The sequence below is a fragment of the Brachyhypopomus gauderio genome, chromosome 3 (genome assembly GCF_052324685.1).
Source record: "Brachyhypopomus gauderio isolate BG-103 chromosome 3, BGAUD_0.2, whole genome shotgun sequence".
NCBI classification, from domain to species: Eukaryota; Metazoa; Chordata; class Actinopteri; order Gymnotiformes; family Hypopomidae; genus Brachyhypopomus; species Brachyhypopomus gauderio.
Genome location: NC_135213.1, coordinates 37,150,936 through 37,170,621, shown reverse-complemented (window position 1 = coordinate 37,170,621; position 19,686 = coordinate 37,150,936). Strand labels below are relative to the sequence as shown.

At 43.9% G+C, this 19,686-nt stretch overlaps 1 protein-coding gene across 3 annotated transcripts in view; it reads left to right on the top strand.

Moving 5' to 3' along the window:
- The window catches only part of rasgrf2b (Ras protein-specific guanine nucleotide-releasing factor 2b), a 51,211-nt gene that overhangs the window by 1,906 nt on the left and 29,619 nt on the right, over nucleotides 1-19,686 (top strand). For 2 of the 3 annotated variants that reach the window (XM_076998040.1, XM_076998041.1), the window contains exons 2-3: nucleotides 17,358-17,464; nucleotides 18,221-18,368. In XM_076998040.1, coding sequence (XP_076854155.1) covers nucleotides 17,358-17,464; nucleotides 18,221-18,368 — 255 coding nt within the window. Of the gene's footprint in view, nucleotides 1-13,822; nucleotides 13,930-17,357; nucleotides 17,465-18,220; nucleotides 18,369-19,686 lie in introns of those variants that run through there. The other variant, XM_076998042.1, reaches the window with a different exon arrangement.

Here is a 19,686-nt window from a genome sequence, read left to right as displayed (position 1 = left end):
AGAGTCATTAGTCCCAATTACACTGCAACCTTTGAACTGGAAGAGCTACTCCCACTCGCTTTAATCTTGCACAAACTGTGGCACACTCACACTTGACCAGAAGCCAAATGTGGGGGAGGTAGTATTGATTTGCCTCAAATTGATGCCTTAGCATTTGATCCTTTTTAGCTATCGCTTGTAAGCAAAGTAACTTCCTCTGGCAATGCACACACGAAGAAGGGGGCCTTTCTCTTCATAAAATTACAGGTTACACACTGAAATTTTTGTCTGGTTGAGGAGTTCTCTTTGGATTGAGTGTTTGGTTAAGCATGAGAATGTCTGTTAGCATGGACTACGTATCAAAGTGAATCTACAGTAAACTAATATTCAGCATCTTTGGGGAATTTCTGGGAGGTTATACAGGAGTGGGAGGCCATGTTCATGTGATGCAGTGTACGTTTTGTGGCTGGGTCTGACCTCTCTGCAGGTTGAATGCAGTCATTCGCAGGTAGAAGCCATCCTCTTAATCACACACCCACGGACACCCACACAGCATATGTGTATACGCGTCCACACAGAAATAAATCTAGACAGCCACTGAGTGTGCGCATTGTTATTCTGGGGTACTGCGTCCCTTGAGGAGAATGCACTGGGGAAACAGATAAAAAAGAAAAACATTAGTGCAGAAGGTGGCCAGCAAGCACAGAACAGCAGTAGTGATCTGATCAGGTGGCTCGGCAGAGTTCTGATCGGGTGGTCCTGCAGAATCCTCATCAGGTGGTTCTGATGCAGCAAAGACACAAAAGCTTCAGTCCAAGAATCAGTGTGGTGCTCCTTCTCTGGATATCACAAGATGTCAGAATAGATGCTTAATATATATGTTCTGCTGATAACACAGTAAGGTGGCACCATTAAATCCATAAAAACGGGGGACAAGATCCAACCAACGTTCATTTGGGACCTCTGATACCATCTTTTGTATTAGCTATTGGGTTTTTTAAATGATTGATGAGATTTAAACAGACTTGAACAAATAAGACGGTTTCGTAGAATTTATGAAACTGAAGTTGATGCCAGAGAAGTAATGATATGCAATAAAACAGGATTAACAACATGTTATCTTTAAAGGGAATAAATAAATGTTTGGGTCTTTTTCAGAATGGAATGGATTTCTGAAATGGGAAGTGAAGTGGTTTTGAAAAGTGGCAGTAGCACATTTTCCGATAGAAAAAGTTTCTCCAGAGCGGCAGTGAGGAAAAAGTTTAGACATTGCTGAGCTTGGTGAAGCGTTGAAGAGAAGTCCTGTTACTTCTCAAACGAGCAGACACTCTCCACTATAAAATGACTTTAGGTAAGAAAAAAGAAAAGTACTTTTAGGTACTTTTTTTTTAGTACTTAACAAAATACTTTTACTTAATTATCGGCTAGTGAAAATGGATAAAAGCACTAGTATATAAAGAATGGGCAGAAAATAGGATACGATGTCAACAAATAAACAAAGGCCCACTGGTCATCACATGTGTTGAACCCACACTACAGTACGCTGAATCTCCATGTTTACATCCCATGTTCATAGATGTTCAAAGGAAGCACCGGTAGTAAAACGTTCCCGTTCCACATGTTCGCATGACGAGTACTCTCATCCCCTTCAGGTGCTCTGTCTGTGCATCTGTGCTGATTCACTATTGTTTACCATATAAGGACATGAATGTGCTGTGTTTATCTCCTATCCACTTTTCATGTAGGTTTGTTAATATGCAGTAGGCTTTGTATTCTTATTTAACGTGAGTAGGTTTTATGATGAGGAGTCGTTTTCATAAGTGAGGTAATGTTATGTGTGTTGGAAAGGGCTGAATGCATCATTGTTTGTAAGGAGCACAGATAATGACTTAAGTTGGGAGGGGCGCTGGGGGATGGTCAGGTAATAATAAGTGAATATGATGATGGCTGAGTGTGCTTGGCTGTCTCCTACTCTGATGCCCAGTAGACAGTAGTGTAAACCAACAGGTAATTATAGCTCTCAAGCCTTAATTTTACACTGTCTTAATTTGACACTGATTTCTCTCCCTCTGCTTAAGTGTATTTACTATGATTTGTATCATGTGTTTCAGTTACAAATGTTTATGCCACTGTGTGCCTTATTGGCAATGCAATATATTTGATTAAGTCCAGACACTTTATTATTTGGGTCTTGTTCATTTCACTGTGATCATAGTTAAATGTGGCTGGAAGTGTTGATATCAAACTTGGTTTCTGTGATTTCTAGTTTGACAGAGTGTTATATTTGTTCCATTACATCAATATGTCTCTTCCCCACTGCTGTTATTCTAAAGTTTAATGTCTGGGAACACAGCACTGAGATCTTGTCACCTTATTTATTAGGAATCCACTGGCATATTATCACATTGTCTGTGCTCCAGCTGTGTGGGACAACTCTATGCCATGGGTTCACAAGAAATCACTGTGTCCTACCCACTGCCATGATGTGTGCATATTCGAGGCTGCTCAATGAGCCAGTCTGATTTCAATCAGAGCATATTAATCAAGATATTGTGGCTCTGCACCATTTTGCACCTTCATGTCTTTGGCATATTTGTTCCAAAAGTAAAAGAAACTCATTTCCAAAATATATAAATGAGAGTACAGTACTACTATACTACTACTATACTACTGAATGCCTGAATGTGTTAAGTTATTTTACTACAGTTTTGGTGTGTGATGGTGCTCTAAACTCTGACAAACACTTTTTGGGCACTACATGGGCAGTCAGTGTATTACAAATACATCTGACGATGCTTCGCCTTCACTCGCTTTACGCAAGTGTAGCCTTGGCCAGGAGGATTTGATGTTATCAGGTGGTACCCATTGTTCACTGGGCGTTTCAACCCTTATCCACAACACCCTCCCGATGGCGGGCTGGCAGTGGTGGCCAAGTCACTGCCCATCTCCTCCTCCTGGCTTCCAGCCCAGCTCCTCTCTCCTACTCCATAACCAGCAAGAGGCCCTTTCTGCTGCCTCCCCCATCCTGCGAGCTGCTGCCTTTATCTCCTTTCCTGTCATTCCTATGGCTGTAAGCATTTTCCATACTGACTTCGCCGGGAATCCTCTACAGCCGACCTCGACTGGGAAAAGCCATGCCTGCCATCCCTTCTCCCTGCAATCATGCAGAAAGTCTTGGTATTTGGCTCTCTTTCTTTCAGAGGCCTGTTCACATCCCTCCTCCCATGGGACTGTAAGTTCAATGAGGATGATCTTTTTTGCATCTTCCGACCACAGTACCACATCCGGCCTAAGGGTTGTCTGAACAACCTGAGGGAACTTCAGCCTTCCTCCAAGGTCGACCTTCATTTCCCATGCTTGGGCCTTTTGTAGCAGACTACATTTACATTTACATTTATGGCATTTAGCAGATGCTCTTATCCAGAGCGACTTACAAAAGTGCTATGTAGTTGCTTGGAATCTCCAAGGTAGAATAGATAGTCCTGAACACAAGGTAGTCTAAGCTGGAAAAACCACTAGACGAAAGTCAAATGATACCTAACAATTATACCTGACTAGTTCTTGTTATTGCTGTGGTTGGTGGCTTTTCCCCCTCCCTTACAAACTGGATTGCTGTTATTTTCCGCAGTGGTTGACGTTTCTTTTTCCTCTCCTGCTCTAAGGTGTTAGCCAGTGTCATGAGCACCTTGTCGTGGCGCCACCTGTACCTTCCTTGGGTTAGTGCTGTTTTACACCCAGAGAGCATGTGTGCCATGGTGCCCCTCTCTTGGCAAAGCCTGCACAATGGGTCCTCTCTCAGGCCCCACCTTTGCAAGTTTGTTGGGGTTGGGAGTGTGTCACACACTGATCTCATCAGGAAGGAAATGCAGAATGGCTCCAGTCTCCACAGGTCTGCCCAGGTGATCTTCCTCATGGGGAGGTCCCATCTGGTCCAGGCTCCTTGTGAAGCTAGCTCCACTGCCCTTGACCTTCGTTTTTCCTCCTCCAGATTCCGTACCTCCTCCTGAATCATGGCTCTTCTGTCCCTAGTTCCTGCATTCCTCCACTGTTGGAAATGGGAGGTTCAAGGCCCTGTCTTCCTATGCATGGCACCCCAATGACGTCACGAAGTTTCAGCACGCTCTCAGCTTGTGCAACAGATGCGTCAGCTGCAGTGATGTAGTGATGCCGGCATGTCTGACTTGTTCATCCTGAGAGTCTCTGTAGGTCATTACGACTCTGCACTTTGCCACTTTGTATTCCTCAACCACAGATGACAGTGGAAGTTGGAGCTGCCTTGATCTTATATAGATACGTCACGAAGTTTCAGCACGCTCTCAGCTTGTGCAACAGATGCGTCAGCTGCAGTGATGTAGTGATGCCGGCATGTCTGACTTGTTCATCCTGAGAGTCTCTGTAGGTCATTACGACTCTGCACTTTGCCACTTTGTATTCCTCAACCACAGATGACAGTGGAAGTTGGAGCTGCCTTGATCTAATTCTTGGGTTAGCATCAAGGGCCTGGTTCCTAGATGCGTCATTGTGAGTGTTCCTCAAGAACGCTTCCACATCCTCCCTGGGGCTGGTCATCCTTCCTGATTTTGCTTCACCCAGCAGTGATCTGGTGAATCTGAAGGGGTCTTTGGTGAACTGGGATCTTTTGTTCTCCTTATCCTTCCTCTTCTTCCGAGTACTTTCTTCGGAGTCTGCAGAGACGCTCCCGGAGTTTACTTGTCAGATCCCTAATGCCTTTCCTTTCCTCACCAGAGGCGCTTTTGAACAGTTTGGTGAGATTCCTGATTTCTCCCCTCAGACGATGAATATCCCTTTCCCTTCTGCTTGGCTGGTATGTGGCTTTGATGTTACCTTTCTTCTCCTCAATTCCAAACCGTTCTTTTGCCAGGTTGTAGGTTATTGTTGTGAGAGTATTGACTTTCTGCTCAGCCGTTCCTGCTAGTGTGGCTTCTAGCACTTTGTCCAGGTCTTGGTCTAGTTCAGGGGTACTCAACTGGCGGACCGCGGTCCGGATCCGGACCCGAACGCAGTCCTGTCCGGACCCAATCTCATTCCTGATTAACTGGATGCTATTGAAAAAACACTCCATCATGAGTGCTACGTTTGCCACCCCCGCTCAACAACTTACGTTCGCCGCCACCCCCCGCTCAACAACTTACATTCGCCACCCCCGCCGCACCGGACCTCAGGTCACAGGTAGCTGCCAAAATTGGACCGCGGACAAATTTAGTTGAGTACGCCTGGTCTAGTTGGTCCCAATCTTTGTTGTTGCTCATTTTGGGCCATTGAATTCGTTCCCTCGCAGGGTGAAGTTGGCTCCCTGGGGGCAAGGCATCTAGTGGGTCCCTTCTGACGTCTTGAGGTGACACAGGTGCTGAGAGATCTCCAGTACTGTGGGGTGCTTCCTGCCTGGAGTCCTCCTGCGTCTCACCAGGTGCTACCGCTGTGCGCTGCACCTGTGGCTTCTCTTTTCAACATTTGGTTCGGCTTTGATGTATCTTAAGCCCTTTTGTGTTCTTGCAGAAGTCAACATGTCGAGAAGTTAAATTTCTGTTAAAATGTGCAGCTTGGTTTTCCAAAAAGTACTCAAAATGTTTTAAAGTCATCCTGTATGTGGTTACACTATGCCTTCTAGAATTATCCTTAAAGATTCCCCAAAGAAGGTTTGCCACCTTTATTGGAACACTGAATAAATCCTTATAAAATTCCCATGTCTTCTAAAAATGTGAAATGATTAATGAAAACTGATGGACATATATTCCCATTCAGTAAGCTATGTTGTCTTCTGTGTACAGTTTCACTGGTATAAATTAGATGAAATTCTCGTTACATCTACTGAGTGATCCAAAATGTGCAGATCATTGAATTAATGAATGGAATGAGACAAATGTATAAATCATAAATATGGAATGATTTACTTATATAACAAAGTTTCAGACCTTCTGGAAGAGTGCACAGGTATATTTTGCACTACAAGAATGGTGATTTAAAAGGTGAAACTGTCTTCATGGTCTACAAATGGACAATAACAAGACTTGGTGGTGTGTACTTGTACTTATACTTAACAAGCATTTGGAAAATGCCCCAGAAGAGAGGTTCTGCTGTCATACTTCTAGACCTGATATTACTACAGTTTTCTGGAAATTCCAGGACCTCTGTTGGAACCAGATTCTCTAGTGAGATGAGACAAAATACAGTAGAAGCTTTTAGCAGGAAACATCAAAGGTGGGTTGGTACAGAAAGGTCACATAGAATCCTAATGCCCACAGAGAAGCATGATGGTACTGTACAGATATGGAGCTATTTTTCTTCCAAAAGCCCTGGAAATCTTTTTATAACATATGGGATATTGGACCCCTTCAAGTACCAGGACGTTTTAGGTCAAAACCCACCTCCCTCTGCATGGAGTGTAGGATTTAGATCTTCAAACAGCATTAATCCCCCCCCCCCCCCCCCGGCCCCGTTTGCAGAGGTTCCATTGACCAAATATATGCTAAACATCTGTCTGTGGGTGAGTCAAGACACAAGTCTCCAAGTGAGGTTTCAGATCTAGCAAGTTTTTTTAAATGGAGGAATGAACTTGGATGAATTCTCTCATTACAGAACCCAGCATTATAGAAAACTCCTCAGTGGTGTTCAGTCCTCTGGCTTTCAAGATGGCCTCACAGATCTTTTACATAACAATCATTGGATTTTTTCAAAATTGTCAAAAATTGTCTAAAATCCTGCCAAACCCAGTTACTTTGGAAAAAAAAATGTTTTTGATAAAACCAGTTTCTCTTCATGTTATTGTGGGTGATAAATCGGCGCACCAAACCTAAGTCACATCTCTTGTAAACTTTTTCTGACAAAAATAGTATCTTGTATTTTCTCTGCTTCAAGGAAATGGCTTGTCCCTCAGCAATCCACATTCTCTGTGCATTGATATGATCCCACTCACAATCCCATGGCGGCCACTCAGCCTAGCAGCAGTCTTACCATGTGAATACACTTCCTCTGCCAATACAATTATTTTTCTGTGATCTTCTTTGCTTTTGAACTCATTGTTTCAACACTTATTTTGCTTCACAACGAAACCATTGTATTGTCTAATTGTTATTTCTTATAAGTACATAAAAGGCACACATCACTTGTATTTGGAAGGGTTCCAAAACAATACGAATCATTTACGAGTACTTTTGACTACCAGATTGTTAGTGTGATTGTGCATGATTAATATGAACTGCAGAGCAGAAGATATATACAGACACTCATATCAACAGCTTTTTCACTTATCAGAATAGAATGTAATGTCATTCAAGTTACTGTGACCATGGCATGGTTATTGGTACCAGTTGTAGATTAGTGTGGAAAACAACAAAAATCTATCCGAGTGCCAGTTTTCCAGGTTTAGATGCCTTGTTGGTAAAGGCATGGATGAGAAAGGCCTAGTGCAGGGATGGGCAACTTCCATGATAAAGAGGGCCAAACGTTTTTCAGCACTATCATTGAAGGGCCACATGACCACACACTTCAAATAATTGGATATGAAAGACACTACAAATTATTCTCAATAAGAACACATTTTAAATGAATTCAGATCTGTATGTTTATTGCACCAACATGCATCTATTTTCTGCATATAAATGCATTAACATGTCCTTAATAAGCAACAAAGACAAAACATTTGCTTAATAAAAAAGTGCAAAAAGGAATTTGAACTCCTTCATATCAAAGAAGTGTAACGCGTAGCGCGCTGCGGAGCGAGGAGGCGGACACAAACGCTGAGAAGAGCGAGATTTAATAATGGGAATTCCATAGGCGAAGTCGTTTGTACAGGCACGGGTCAAAACGGGAGAGCCGTCCAAGTGGTCAACAGGACAGGCAGGAGTCGTAACAGGAGAGCCATTCACAACGGAGAAACACAACGGAGACGGAAAATACCAGAACAGCGATGACAGATAATCCACAAAACCGAACAAACCACAAATAACCGACAACGGGTGAAACACAGAGATACAAGTACACAGGACTAAACTAGACACAACTGAACACAATGACGACATGTGCGTGGCAGACAGAGGGAAGGTGGAGAGTGTAAAATGGAGACAAATTAAGTATTATATCGCGATCGATTCTTTGTGTTGACTTGTAACTCCCGCGGTAGCCCAACTCAAAAGTAGCCCAAATAACCGCACCCCACAACCCCAGAATTTTTACCCGCGGCTGGACTTTCAAACAAGCCCAATTTGGCGTGAAAACCGCGAACCTGGCAACTATGCAGCTAGGAGAGGGGGGCGTAGCCCTACGTGACAAGAACAAAACAGTCCTGCTCTATCGTTTTTTTTCTTCTTTTAATTATTAAATTATTATTGATCTATTTGCGGGCCGCACTGAGTGAGGATGAGGGCCGTGTGCGGCCCGCGGGCCGCCAGTTGCCCATCCCTGGCCTAGTGCATCACGATTTCCACTGTGACATGCAGATGGTAGGATTACAGTTTGGGTGTAAAGAGCATGAACCCAAGGACCCAACACTCCTTCCAGCACGAGCTAAGGCTGGTGGTACTGGTGTGAGGAATGTTCCCATCACGCATAGTAATTCTCTTCAGTCTCTTCTAAAGTCTCTTCAGTAATTGTTCCAATGCACTACACTAATGGGGTATTGTTTCCAACCATGTACATTCTTTATGACCGCTTTATGACCTACTCAGCGTATGAATGTTACATCCAGTGTGCTAATATGCAGTGTGTCACAAACCCAGTCAAAACGCTTCCATGACCATAATGATGGGTTCATTGTACATCATTGAATCTGAAAATCTGAAACCCGAGAAAGCACCTTTGGGATGTGGTGGAATGGGAAATTCACAGCATGAATGTACAGCTCACACATCTGCAGCAAAGTCTTGAATGTTTCTGAATGGTATGGAATCCCTGTGGAATCCATACCATGTAGAACTGTTTTGACATCTGTTTTGAGAGCTAATGGCTGTCCTACTTGGTGTGGTGTTATTAATAAAGTGGCTAGTGAGTATATTTTCAATCTAAGATCATGCTAAGAAACAGGTCTTTCACATTTGCGTTATTATTTTAGTCATTCCTAATCTTATCAGATGAAGGTACATTTGAAAAACGAGCAGCTGTCACCTGACCTTTTGATCTGTACCTGATGCTATAGTTCATTTAATAATTCATTTTAAAACAAATGTGTTATTGGCCAACTAGTGCATGATAATATTTTTGTACAGCCAGAGTGAGTAGGCTAAGCACAACAGTGAAAGGAGGGTGGGTATTTTGCTTTTGGCTGTGGAAAACTGCAGAGCCAGTAGGGAACCAGCTGTTCCAGACGGAAACGCTCAGGATTGGTTTTGATTGCTTTTTAACTCACTATGGTGCTGATACTAAAAAACCCCCACTTTATTCCAGTTACATCCTGTTTGCAGTTAAGTTTTACAGCAATTACAAAACACACCTTACTCTATCTGACCAGTAATCTCAGCAGTGTAAAACCAGTCAGAATAAGGTCCCTAGAACCCAGATTTATTTATGGAGGACCCATGGTCTGTCTCAAACCATGGCCAAATCCTAGGCTCTCTGCCACACTGAGTGTCGAGGAGTGGGACATTTCTGGAGTCTGAGCATGCTTTCTATGAGGGGAAAGGAATGCAAAGACCGCGGAACTGAGCGGAGATCTGTCTGAGGAGGAACAGGAGGAGCAGGCCTGCCCTTGACGCAGCGAGGATGTGGGTGTATCTTGTGTCCCTTCTTCTCCCAAGCCCACGGTGTGCAGGCTGCTGAATAATGCTAGTCAAAGAACTGCTGCACTGCCACCCGACGCCAAACAGTTTGTGTGTGCTGTACCTACAGGGACCTCCTGCGTAATCCCCCATAACCATCCTCTAATATTGACCCAATGCAGTGCTACAACACAGCCCTATTGATGCTGTTCCTAGCATTAACACTGCATAGCTACCAGCTTCCATAGTACTAACCTCACCTCAGATGATTCAGTTGTGCTGTCCTCGGCTCACCGCTGGCCGTAGAGCGACTACTAGCGAAGACGCACCACACTGACGCACACTACACACACCGTCAACTTGTCTTCTGCTGTTAGCCTGACGCTAACGTATGCTAACGCTAAAAGTTTTGTGACTTTGAAGTCTGAGACTATCAGTGTGGAATGTTAGTTAGCAATAGATGTAGGACTTTTTGTAAGATGGCAGTTGAAAGACGGGTAAACGGGTGAGACAAAAACAAACCTGTGGGCTGTAACCATTCCCACACAGATGTCATTTATATGTGTCTGTTGGGGCAGCTGCTATGATAGAATATCTGCTTTTAATTATTGATCATTTGAGGCTATTTCTAGACCTGCTGTTACTTTTGTCCAAGCTTGCCAAGCACCCACTGTGAAGTCTCATGTCTGTGTTATAGACGTTTAAGGCTGATGCAGGTGAAGGCATATGTCCTGAATGCTATCATCAGACATTTTGTTGACTGAGATTGCACTTGACTTTAAACGGTTGGCCTCATTTTCATTTTGTGTTTTTGCACATGCTTCTTTACCATAGTGAAACTACTAGATCCAGTGGTCACCAAGACTAACTGCTTGTGACAGTCTGTCAGAAAGTGAGATATTCGGTTTTCCTCAAAATGCTTACGTTTTGGAATTGGGTGGAAGGTTAGAGCCTGGTCTGGGATCAGACAAAGAAAGCATTTCTTTTGTCATGAGCTGTGCTTCAGGTAAGGGCCATAATATCCTCTGTCACAGCCTCTACATCCTAGTTTGCTGTTTCAATTTAGAGTGAAACTGAGTTGACAGTTGTCAGGTGTCAGGTTGGTTATACAAATGAATCCCTAGAAATCAGCTCCTTGTGACGGCGAGCAGAGCTATGTGTCCCCTTGTGTGTTCGACGTGACGCAGTGTGCGTGCGTGTCCCTTACAGCTATGGAAAAGAGGCGAAGTGGTTGAGACAAAAGTGGTTCCATCTGCCTCCCCTGGGTAGCCAAGAGAGACCCGTTTATTGTGGCCTTTCGTGCTTGTGCGCTGGCCATCAGCCCAGCCTGTTCTCCAGCAGTCGAGTTACTGAGTACTGGGTCACATGATCCAGTCCGCTGAACATGAAGATCAGGTTGTAGTTCGGATCCAGAAACATGGATTTGATAATATTATGGATTTGATTAATATTCTGAGATTATACAGTTGCTAGAGTGAGCTCTCTGTTACCTTTCGCTGTTGGCCCCTGGACTGGGGTTAGAAGCTACCTTCACCTTGTGGTCCATCATCACCGAACAGAGCATTGCAGCATTGCTGAAATGAGAATGCAGTGGATGTGAAATGAATGCAGATCCTTCAGACTTCGAAAATCAGTTGTTTTGCCTTATGTAAGTGTCCCTCTTTTATCAACGCTGAGTGAAATGAATACACAGAGCAAAGGAGCCAAAATTAATAATGACAAGGAGGTAAATGAATAAAGATGTGAACTAAAAACGCGTTATTAAATGAAGCCTACGCTCTCAAGACCACGTTGCCATGGAAATGGGATATGCTGGTGAAGTGACAGAGTTTAAAAATACGTTCGACATTTGTTAAGGAACGTTACGCAAGGGCTGCGCTCTCTCTCTCTCTCTCCCTCTCTCTCTCGCTCTGTCTTTCACTCACTCACTCACTCTCCCTTCCTGTCTCCCTCCTTCCTTCTGCAGACTTGGCGGTGCTCGTCTGGACATATGAGAACGTGAGTCTTGAGAAGAGCAGAGGACCATGGGTAGTGACGCGGCCATGGTGGATGAGCAGGCTTTAGGCCCGGGTGTTAGGGCCGAGTGTTAGGGACAGGCGTTAGGGCCAGACGTTAACACGGCTCCTCCCTGTCAGTGACCTGGTGAAGGAGCCTGGGGCATTACTGTTACAGCCCACTTCTCTGTCCTGTCAAGCTTAGGCCACAAAGCACACGTGTGTTTGCACGTGTGTGTGCATGTGTGTGCTCACATGCATATCATTTGTGTACGTGCATCTCGTGTTGCCATTGAGCATGAATAGAAGCTCTTCGGTGCTTCTGTGCCACATGACATGCGTGTTTGAATAAAAGCCTCCATCGTTTCATGATTGAGTGCTGTGTGGAGAAGAAGGTTTGAAAGCTGGTCAGTCGGGCCATCACTCCCAGGGTGCGCAGGGAAGCCCAAGGCTGCCTGAGAGGCGCTTGTGTCTGCGCAGGCTCGTGGAAATATGGAAGAGCTTCAGAAAATGTAGGAAACGTAGATTCAAGATTCAGGAGTTGAATTGTCATATGCCCAGCAAACAGTCAGGTGCTCTGAACAGTGAAATCTTTATTATGCATCCCTTCCACTTTGACTAAGAAAAGAGTAATATTACAGGCTGTATTAAGCATGTGCAATAAAAGACATTGAACACTGGGTTATTAATCCACTAAAACTGAAAAAGTGCAGTCAGACTTTTAAATGTTCTTGTGCAAAAATATGCAGTAAAGTGTCTTGCCCATAATGTGCACGTGCAGTCCAGTATTCTGCAGCACACAAGCTCTTGCACGCCAGTGTGCTCGTGTCTGTGCACCTGCGAGTTGGAGTGCACCTGTTGGAGGAAATACAGTTCTTGTGTCAGTGGTGGTCATTCACAAGACTGAAGGCCTGTGCATGAAAGATGAAAGATGTTCCTTAGTCTAGTATTTCTTGATTTCACACTCCTCCACCTTCTCCCTAATGGTAGAAGTGTGAAGAGACCATCTTGAGGGTGAGTTGTCCTTAATGATGATGTGTATTCTTCTGAGGAACATCGGACATGTCCTCTTGTGACCTGATTGAAGGTTCTGTGGTGTTTTTTTCTCCACCCTCTAGAGAGCCTTACTGTCCTGTGTTGAGGGGTTCCCAAACCAGTCTGTGTTGCTGCTGGTGAGGTTTTTGTCAATAATACCATGTAGAAGGTGCAAAGATCTTTTGGCTGGCATGCCTCATTTCCTCATCTTCTCAAGGCGTGCAAGTGTTGTTGAATCGGGTGAAATGTATCGTGTGGTCATGTGAGATGTATCGTGCCATCAGGTGAGATCCTTGCTGATGATAATGCGGATGATTTGAAAGTGTTCACTTGCTCCACCCCGCCTGTGTTTAGTGGTATATGTTGTGCTTATTCCTCAGTCAACAATCATTTCATTGTTTGATATTTAAGGAAACATTGTGCTCCTGGTACCATGACATCAGAACATCACCTCCAGTGATCAGACCAAGGTTGGTATCTTCATCAAGTTTGATGACACTGGTGTTTATTTGGGAAGTAGAGTTTAGAACATGATGGTACTCAGTACACAGCCCTGAGGCATTCCTATGTTTATGGTTTTTGTGCTAGATGTATGGTTGCTGATCCTGACAGGCTTAGGTCTTCCTGTTAGAAAGTTCAGCATGTAATTGCAGAGGGTAGTCAACTGTGTGTGTGTGTGTGTGTGTGTGTGTGTGTGTGGAGCTTCTTGGTCAATTCAGATGCTATGAACCCTGAGATGTAGTGGATGAATTCTCACATAACTGTCCTTAATCCCTAAATGCAAGAGGGCTGTGTGGATGGCAGTGTTCACAGAGTCCTCTCTACACATGTTCTGATGGTAATCACGTTTGAGAAGGATGATGGATGGTGTTCTGCATGTGGTCAGGACTTGCCTTCCAAACCACTTCAGCACATCTGCCAGTGGTCATCGATAGTTCTTGTGGAGTTACATATTTTGTTTGTTGTTTGGCTCTAATCTCTTTGTGACTTCCATACTGTTCCGCTTTGGTTTTGTGTGACTGATTTATGGTGTCGCAAGGAAAGAGACGTAGTGACTTGTTTACATCATTGGTCTCATTCCTGCAGGTTCTGCAGTTGTTCTGTGGTTCTGAAGCTGAATCTCAATCCGATCCTGGATTTTGTGGTCAGTGGAAGTTATTTGAACAGCTGATGCAGTCGGATTCTGAGTCCTTGTTGATTGGGTCCTACAGGTTTGCCGCTTTATGTTTTATTAAGGACTTGAACGTGATGCTAAAATGGCCAACAATTACATTAAATGTTCCCTGAACTGCAAGTTATCTTAGGCCAACTTTGGATTATATGCACAGACTTTAAAACCATTCTTCAACAGTGTTCTATACACAAGTGTAACTACTTGCATCACATCTGCAAAAAATATTGTCAGTAGGGCTTTTGCTCGTGTAGTTTTATCTCATAAACACAAAGTGAAACTGAAGTTTTCTGGTTCCTTGCATCAGTCAGCCTGCTAGGATTTTTCCCCAAACATAACTAAAACCCGCTAGGATTCGTATTAATAGAACCTATTAGTAGTTAAGGCTGTTTTGCTGCGGTTTTACATGGTTACAGTTCACCTTAATGAAGCTTAAAATATTTTTTCTGTGTTAGTGTAGCTGATTAAATCACATTTGTGAACCTGATCAAATCAGTGTTTTATATATTAGTATTTATTTATGCCTATGTGCATGGGCATAATGCGTATTGCATAACTTTTTTGCATTGTAGTGTTAAAAGCTTTGCACCATAATCAAAGCCTTTTGTGAGTGTGTGTGCATGTGTGTGTATGTGCAGGTAGAGGTGTGTGTGTGTGCGTGTGTGCCCGTGGTGTGTGTGTGTGTTCAGGTAGAGATGGGTGTGGTTGATATGACGTGCACAGTTACTGTTATTCTCCAAACCAAGACACTGTTTCTATGTGTGTTGAGTAATGAGGTGTTAACAAAATGTTGTTTCTTCTCCCTCTACTAAAAACCCAGCTACAAATGTCTTTTGTTCAACCTGCTGCTGTGCTGGAGTCTGTAGAACACGCAGCCAACACGTCATCTCAGGTCTTGAAAGCATCCTGTTGCTAAGGAAGCCCGGTGCATCAATGAAGTAATCGTGTGTAACAAGCAGCCTGACGATCCCTAGTGAGCTGCCGGCTGAATCAAGGTCCTTTCAGCTGACGCTGGGTGTTAGTTACTGGATTCCGGTTGTGTGACAATCTTGTTTACAGTTCACCCAAAAGTGTTGATAGGCTCCACTGTTCAAAATTAAGAAGCTTAACATAAACTTAAGAACAAACAGGTGATTAAAAGTGATTAAAAGCTGTGTAATTTCTTTAAGTATGTTTTAAAATACAAACAGTATTGCTTTTCTTTTTTGGGCAAACACAACATGGATAAGTATGCACTGGTTACTGCGTCTGAGCGCAGGACTGTAGGACTCTTATCAACTGCCAATAGATGGAGGAGGTGGAGTAGAGAGAGGAGGTGGAGTAGAGGGAGGAGATGGAGTAGAGAGGGGGAGTGCGGAGGAGAGGGGGAGAGTGCGGAGGAGAGAGAGGAGGTGGAGTAAAGAGGGGGAGTGCGGAGGAGAGGGAGCAGTGGGGCCCACAGGCATCCAGCCAGAGAGATTCTGAATAGGCCTGGTGAGAGTTATGTAAGATCTCTTATGCGTTTCTATTCTGTACAACAGTGAACCCTCAAACTTGATTTCAAGTGCAGAGAGGCAAGGGGCCATGGAAATAGATTTGTACACGCGCACACGTGCGTACACACACACACATGCACACACGTGTAAACAAGGTAAATATCAAGAGCACTTGTGAATGTTTGCATGCTTGTTTTCTGCTCTGTCATCTTTGCCTTAAATGGTCATAGTGCTGACCAGATACAGGATGCAGAGGTGTGTGTGTGTGTGTGTGTGTGTGTGTGTGTGTGTGTGTGTGTGTGTGTGTGTGTGTATATATATATATATAATTGTGTATGGGTGCCCTTGATCTTATTAAATTACTGTGCTACTACCATATTTACATAGCAACTCTGCTCCGTGATACCGACATGACCCAGCTTCCGCAGACTGCTGGGACGTCTGGTTCTAGTGCTGGAACTGACCTTTGACACCAGTGTTTTTATGTGTAGTTGCATAACATGGATATGTAATCCCACACAAAAGCATGTGTAGCACATAAGCAGGCCGGGTCTGTCCTGCCCTGTCCTGCGCGTTTCAGTTCGCAGCGCAGAAAACACCCGTGCAAGCTCCTCCCTCTTCTGGATCAGTTGTTGTGAGATATAATTATGCTTTTTGAGAACAGTCGAAAATGTTTGGCAGTTGTGAGTCACAGTGAGAACCGGAGGACATTTCTACAGGAGCAGCGTTGTGCTGACAGTTCAATCACTGACTACACAGGCTCTCGTTATTGATGGACACTTGGGACACATCCCACCTGTCAGAGTGTGTGGGGACATTCAGAACATGTCAAAGCTCTAAAGGACTAAAGCAACATGAGTTTAAATGATATAAAGATTTACTGAAATGTAGCATGTTTTGAGCTTTAGGTTCGCATGATGTTTGAAGGTGTAAAAATGTGTTTTCACAAAGGCTTTATTAACTCAAGCTATCATCACACGTCTGTTGTTCACATCACTGATATTTAAGGGTTATGTGTTATGTATGCTTTTTTTGAATCAAATTTTACCCGGATGTTTTACATTGCTGAACTGAATGTTCTGTAGGGTCTGATGCCTGGAGCCTGTTAACAGGTGGCCATCATTTCCCAGAACCTTTTTGCCCACAGGCAAGAGTGACAGTGACAGAGTATCTCACAGCTGTAATGCAGAGGCTTGCTGTGTTTATTTGCCTTGCAGATGACAACAGGCAGAGTTCCACACCTACTGGTTTTGGGTTTTGATCTTATCTTCTCCAAGCCAGTAATTTTGTGAGGTTAATGCCACAACTGTGAACGTAGCATACACTTAAATAAAAATAAAAAAAACGCTTCGTCCTTAACCTGCAGGCTTTATTGGTCATTCCGAGGTCAGGCTTTTATTAATGAGCACATAAGGCAGATGTAATTAAGATATGCAAATGAAGCTGTGCTGTCCTTTTTTGATATGTTCATATGTACAGATGTCCACATGGACATCTTTATGCTCTGGAAGTTGGAGTGCAGGCTGATTACTCTTGACCCTGATGGATCAAGGTCAATGAACCTTCAATGAAATATGTCATCCACAAATACTGTTGTGACTGATGGTAATTGAGTGCTAGCACAATGGATCAGCCATCCTGATCTTATTTGCATAATCCTATTTACATAATACTCACCGTCTCCCACCTTCATTCCTGTCCTGATGTCAAATCCAGTTTTGACTCCTGCATTTTGTAATCACAATCAGTTACTGTTACAGTAAATGAATCTCCCAGGATGAGAGTTTCGAAGTACCCGCATCCCGAGAGCTATGATTTATTTACCTGTGTTCTATTGCGTTAATTACCTACCAGTGATTACAAAATCCAGGACTGGCTTGGGTTTCAAGAGCCAGAGATGATTCTCTCTGCCTTGAATCACACGGAAGCACTAGGGGGGGTTAACTGGACGTGTGACTTCCTGTCGTCTGACGTGTGACTTCCTGTCCCACAGCACTACTTCCTCATCATCTTCGGCCATGATGGACAGAAACCCCTGGAGCTGCGCACGGAGGAGGAGGCGGAGTGTGACGAGTGGGTGGATCTCATCCAGCAGGCCAGGTACGCCAGTGGATCTCACGGGTAGCACCAATATGCTTATTAAGGGCCTGACGGTCTTGCAGTGACAGCACGCATCGCTAAGTTCATATCATCGCCATATATATATACAGTATATATTTGCTACAATGTTAAAAATAAAGAAATGTAAAGAAGAGAATGACAGGTGAGGGGTGCTGGTAGCGTTAAGGTCGAGAAATCGCACGCACGTGTGCCATCTGGGATCTGATGTGCGGCCGTCCAGCAGACGGGCTCTTCGTACGAGTGGGACCGTGGCGTCTCGGTTTGCTCTGCGTCAGTGGCCCTACCTGCTGGAATGAGACCCAGGGCTCGGCTCTGCTGGAGAAAGAGAGACTTTTGATATGCAAATCTGGCATGCTGTTTAATTTTGGAAGTAGAACTTTATATAAAATTTTGGAATTTTTACTGTTATACTATTTACGTAATTTCAAATGCCGTAGCTTATGATGGATTCTGCAGGATGTCTTATGTTCAGGGTGCATCTGCTGAAACACCCCGTGATGTGAAGTAAACCTGATTGAAGATGTTGCATTTGTGCACTGAATGCAATATTCAAGCACTGAACACTCAGTAGTCTATAGTGATATTTACCATCTCCTCTGAGCCTCCTCGTTTTAGTAGTCATTCATCTACCGCTGAATGCTTTTAATCAAGTGAAACATTAGCAGCTGTGCTTTAATTCATATTAATGTAATGAAATGCATGCCTCACATTCTCTTCTCCGCCCGCTCCACCCAGTTACTCCGACATCATCATCGAGCGCGAGGTGCTCATGCAGAAATACATACACCTGGTGCAGATTGTGGAGACGGAGAAGGTGGCAGCCTGTCAGCTTCGCACACAGCTTGAGGACCAGGACACGGAGATCGAGAGACTCAAAGCTGAGGTAGTTTGTTCATCGGGTCGTTCCGGGTCGTTCTGGGTTGTTCCGGGTCGTTCCGGGCCGGGCCTCGCTCTTGCCGTCGGACTCCTCGCCCCAATTGTTCTTGTTGTGAAATGTGGGTCGTTATTCTCCTTGGTGGGACTAATTCCTTGACCTCTAGGTTGAACTATAAGAGAGTCTGTCTTCGTTTGGGCTTTTGGTGATTATCTAGTCATGAATCTTTCCATGTGCTACAGGCAATCACATCAAGCAAATATACCACTTTTAATATTTTTATTTCCACAACATTTTATGCCTAATTGCATTCAAACTCATTTTAACTGTGTATTACTTTACTTTACCTATGTATTGGTGAGCTGTAGTGAGAAATGTCATAGTGGACTTGGTGGAATACTTCTCTCAGTCCGATTACGTTACTAGGGAATTATCCTTCCCATTGCCTGGTTCTAGTCACCATGGGGACAGACATTGGGTCGCAATATTGGCATCATAGGAGCAGCATCACGTTGTCGTGTTATCGCTCATTCCCGAGGAAATGTCAGCGTGGAGGTCCACGAGGAACGTGTGATGGAGTGAAGCCGCGCTGCGTCCGTCTCACAGGGGTTCAGAACTTCAGCAGGTGGTACCGGCCATACGCCGAGGTTAACTCAGTACGTTTCTCCCTGCACGGTTTGACCGGGATACTAGAGGAGTGTCCGAATGTGTCTGCTGGTGCCATGCTGTCGCTTAGACCGACTGAGTCAACAGGCTCGATGAGTCCCAATATAAAAGCATTGCATACAAATCTCTATGCCACTATGTATACATTCATTTATAAAGAGCAGTTACATTTACTCGGTCAGTTCTGACTGGTACGTAACTACAAACCAGCCAATCTGATTCATTCCAGCCAAATGTGTCCTGTTTTCCATGAGTATAAAGTTATGACCATTTGGACTGTATGGAGACCCCTGGGCCATGCTGCATGTCATCGTAAACATCACTTGTGATCTTGCTCTTTTGTGTTTACCTTGCTGGTAAATGTAATCGTGACTTTGCCCTTTCTGTAGGTAGTTAGGTAACAAATGACGCTTTGGGCAGCGTGACTGATTACAGTAGGCTGCAAATTATCGAGATGTTTTTCAGTATCTACCACGGAAAAGGCCAAACTATGATAGTGTCTATGATATTTATTTTTTAGTATGATTACTTACCCCATGATCTATGTGTAGCACCCTTTGATTTTGATAATTGCATGTTTGATTTGAACAGCCTGCACTGGAGCACCAGAAATGTATGTCCAGCATAAAATAAGAGGGAGGAACCATTTCTTTATGAATAA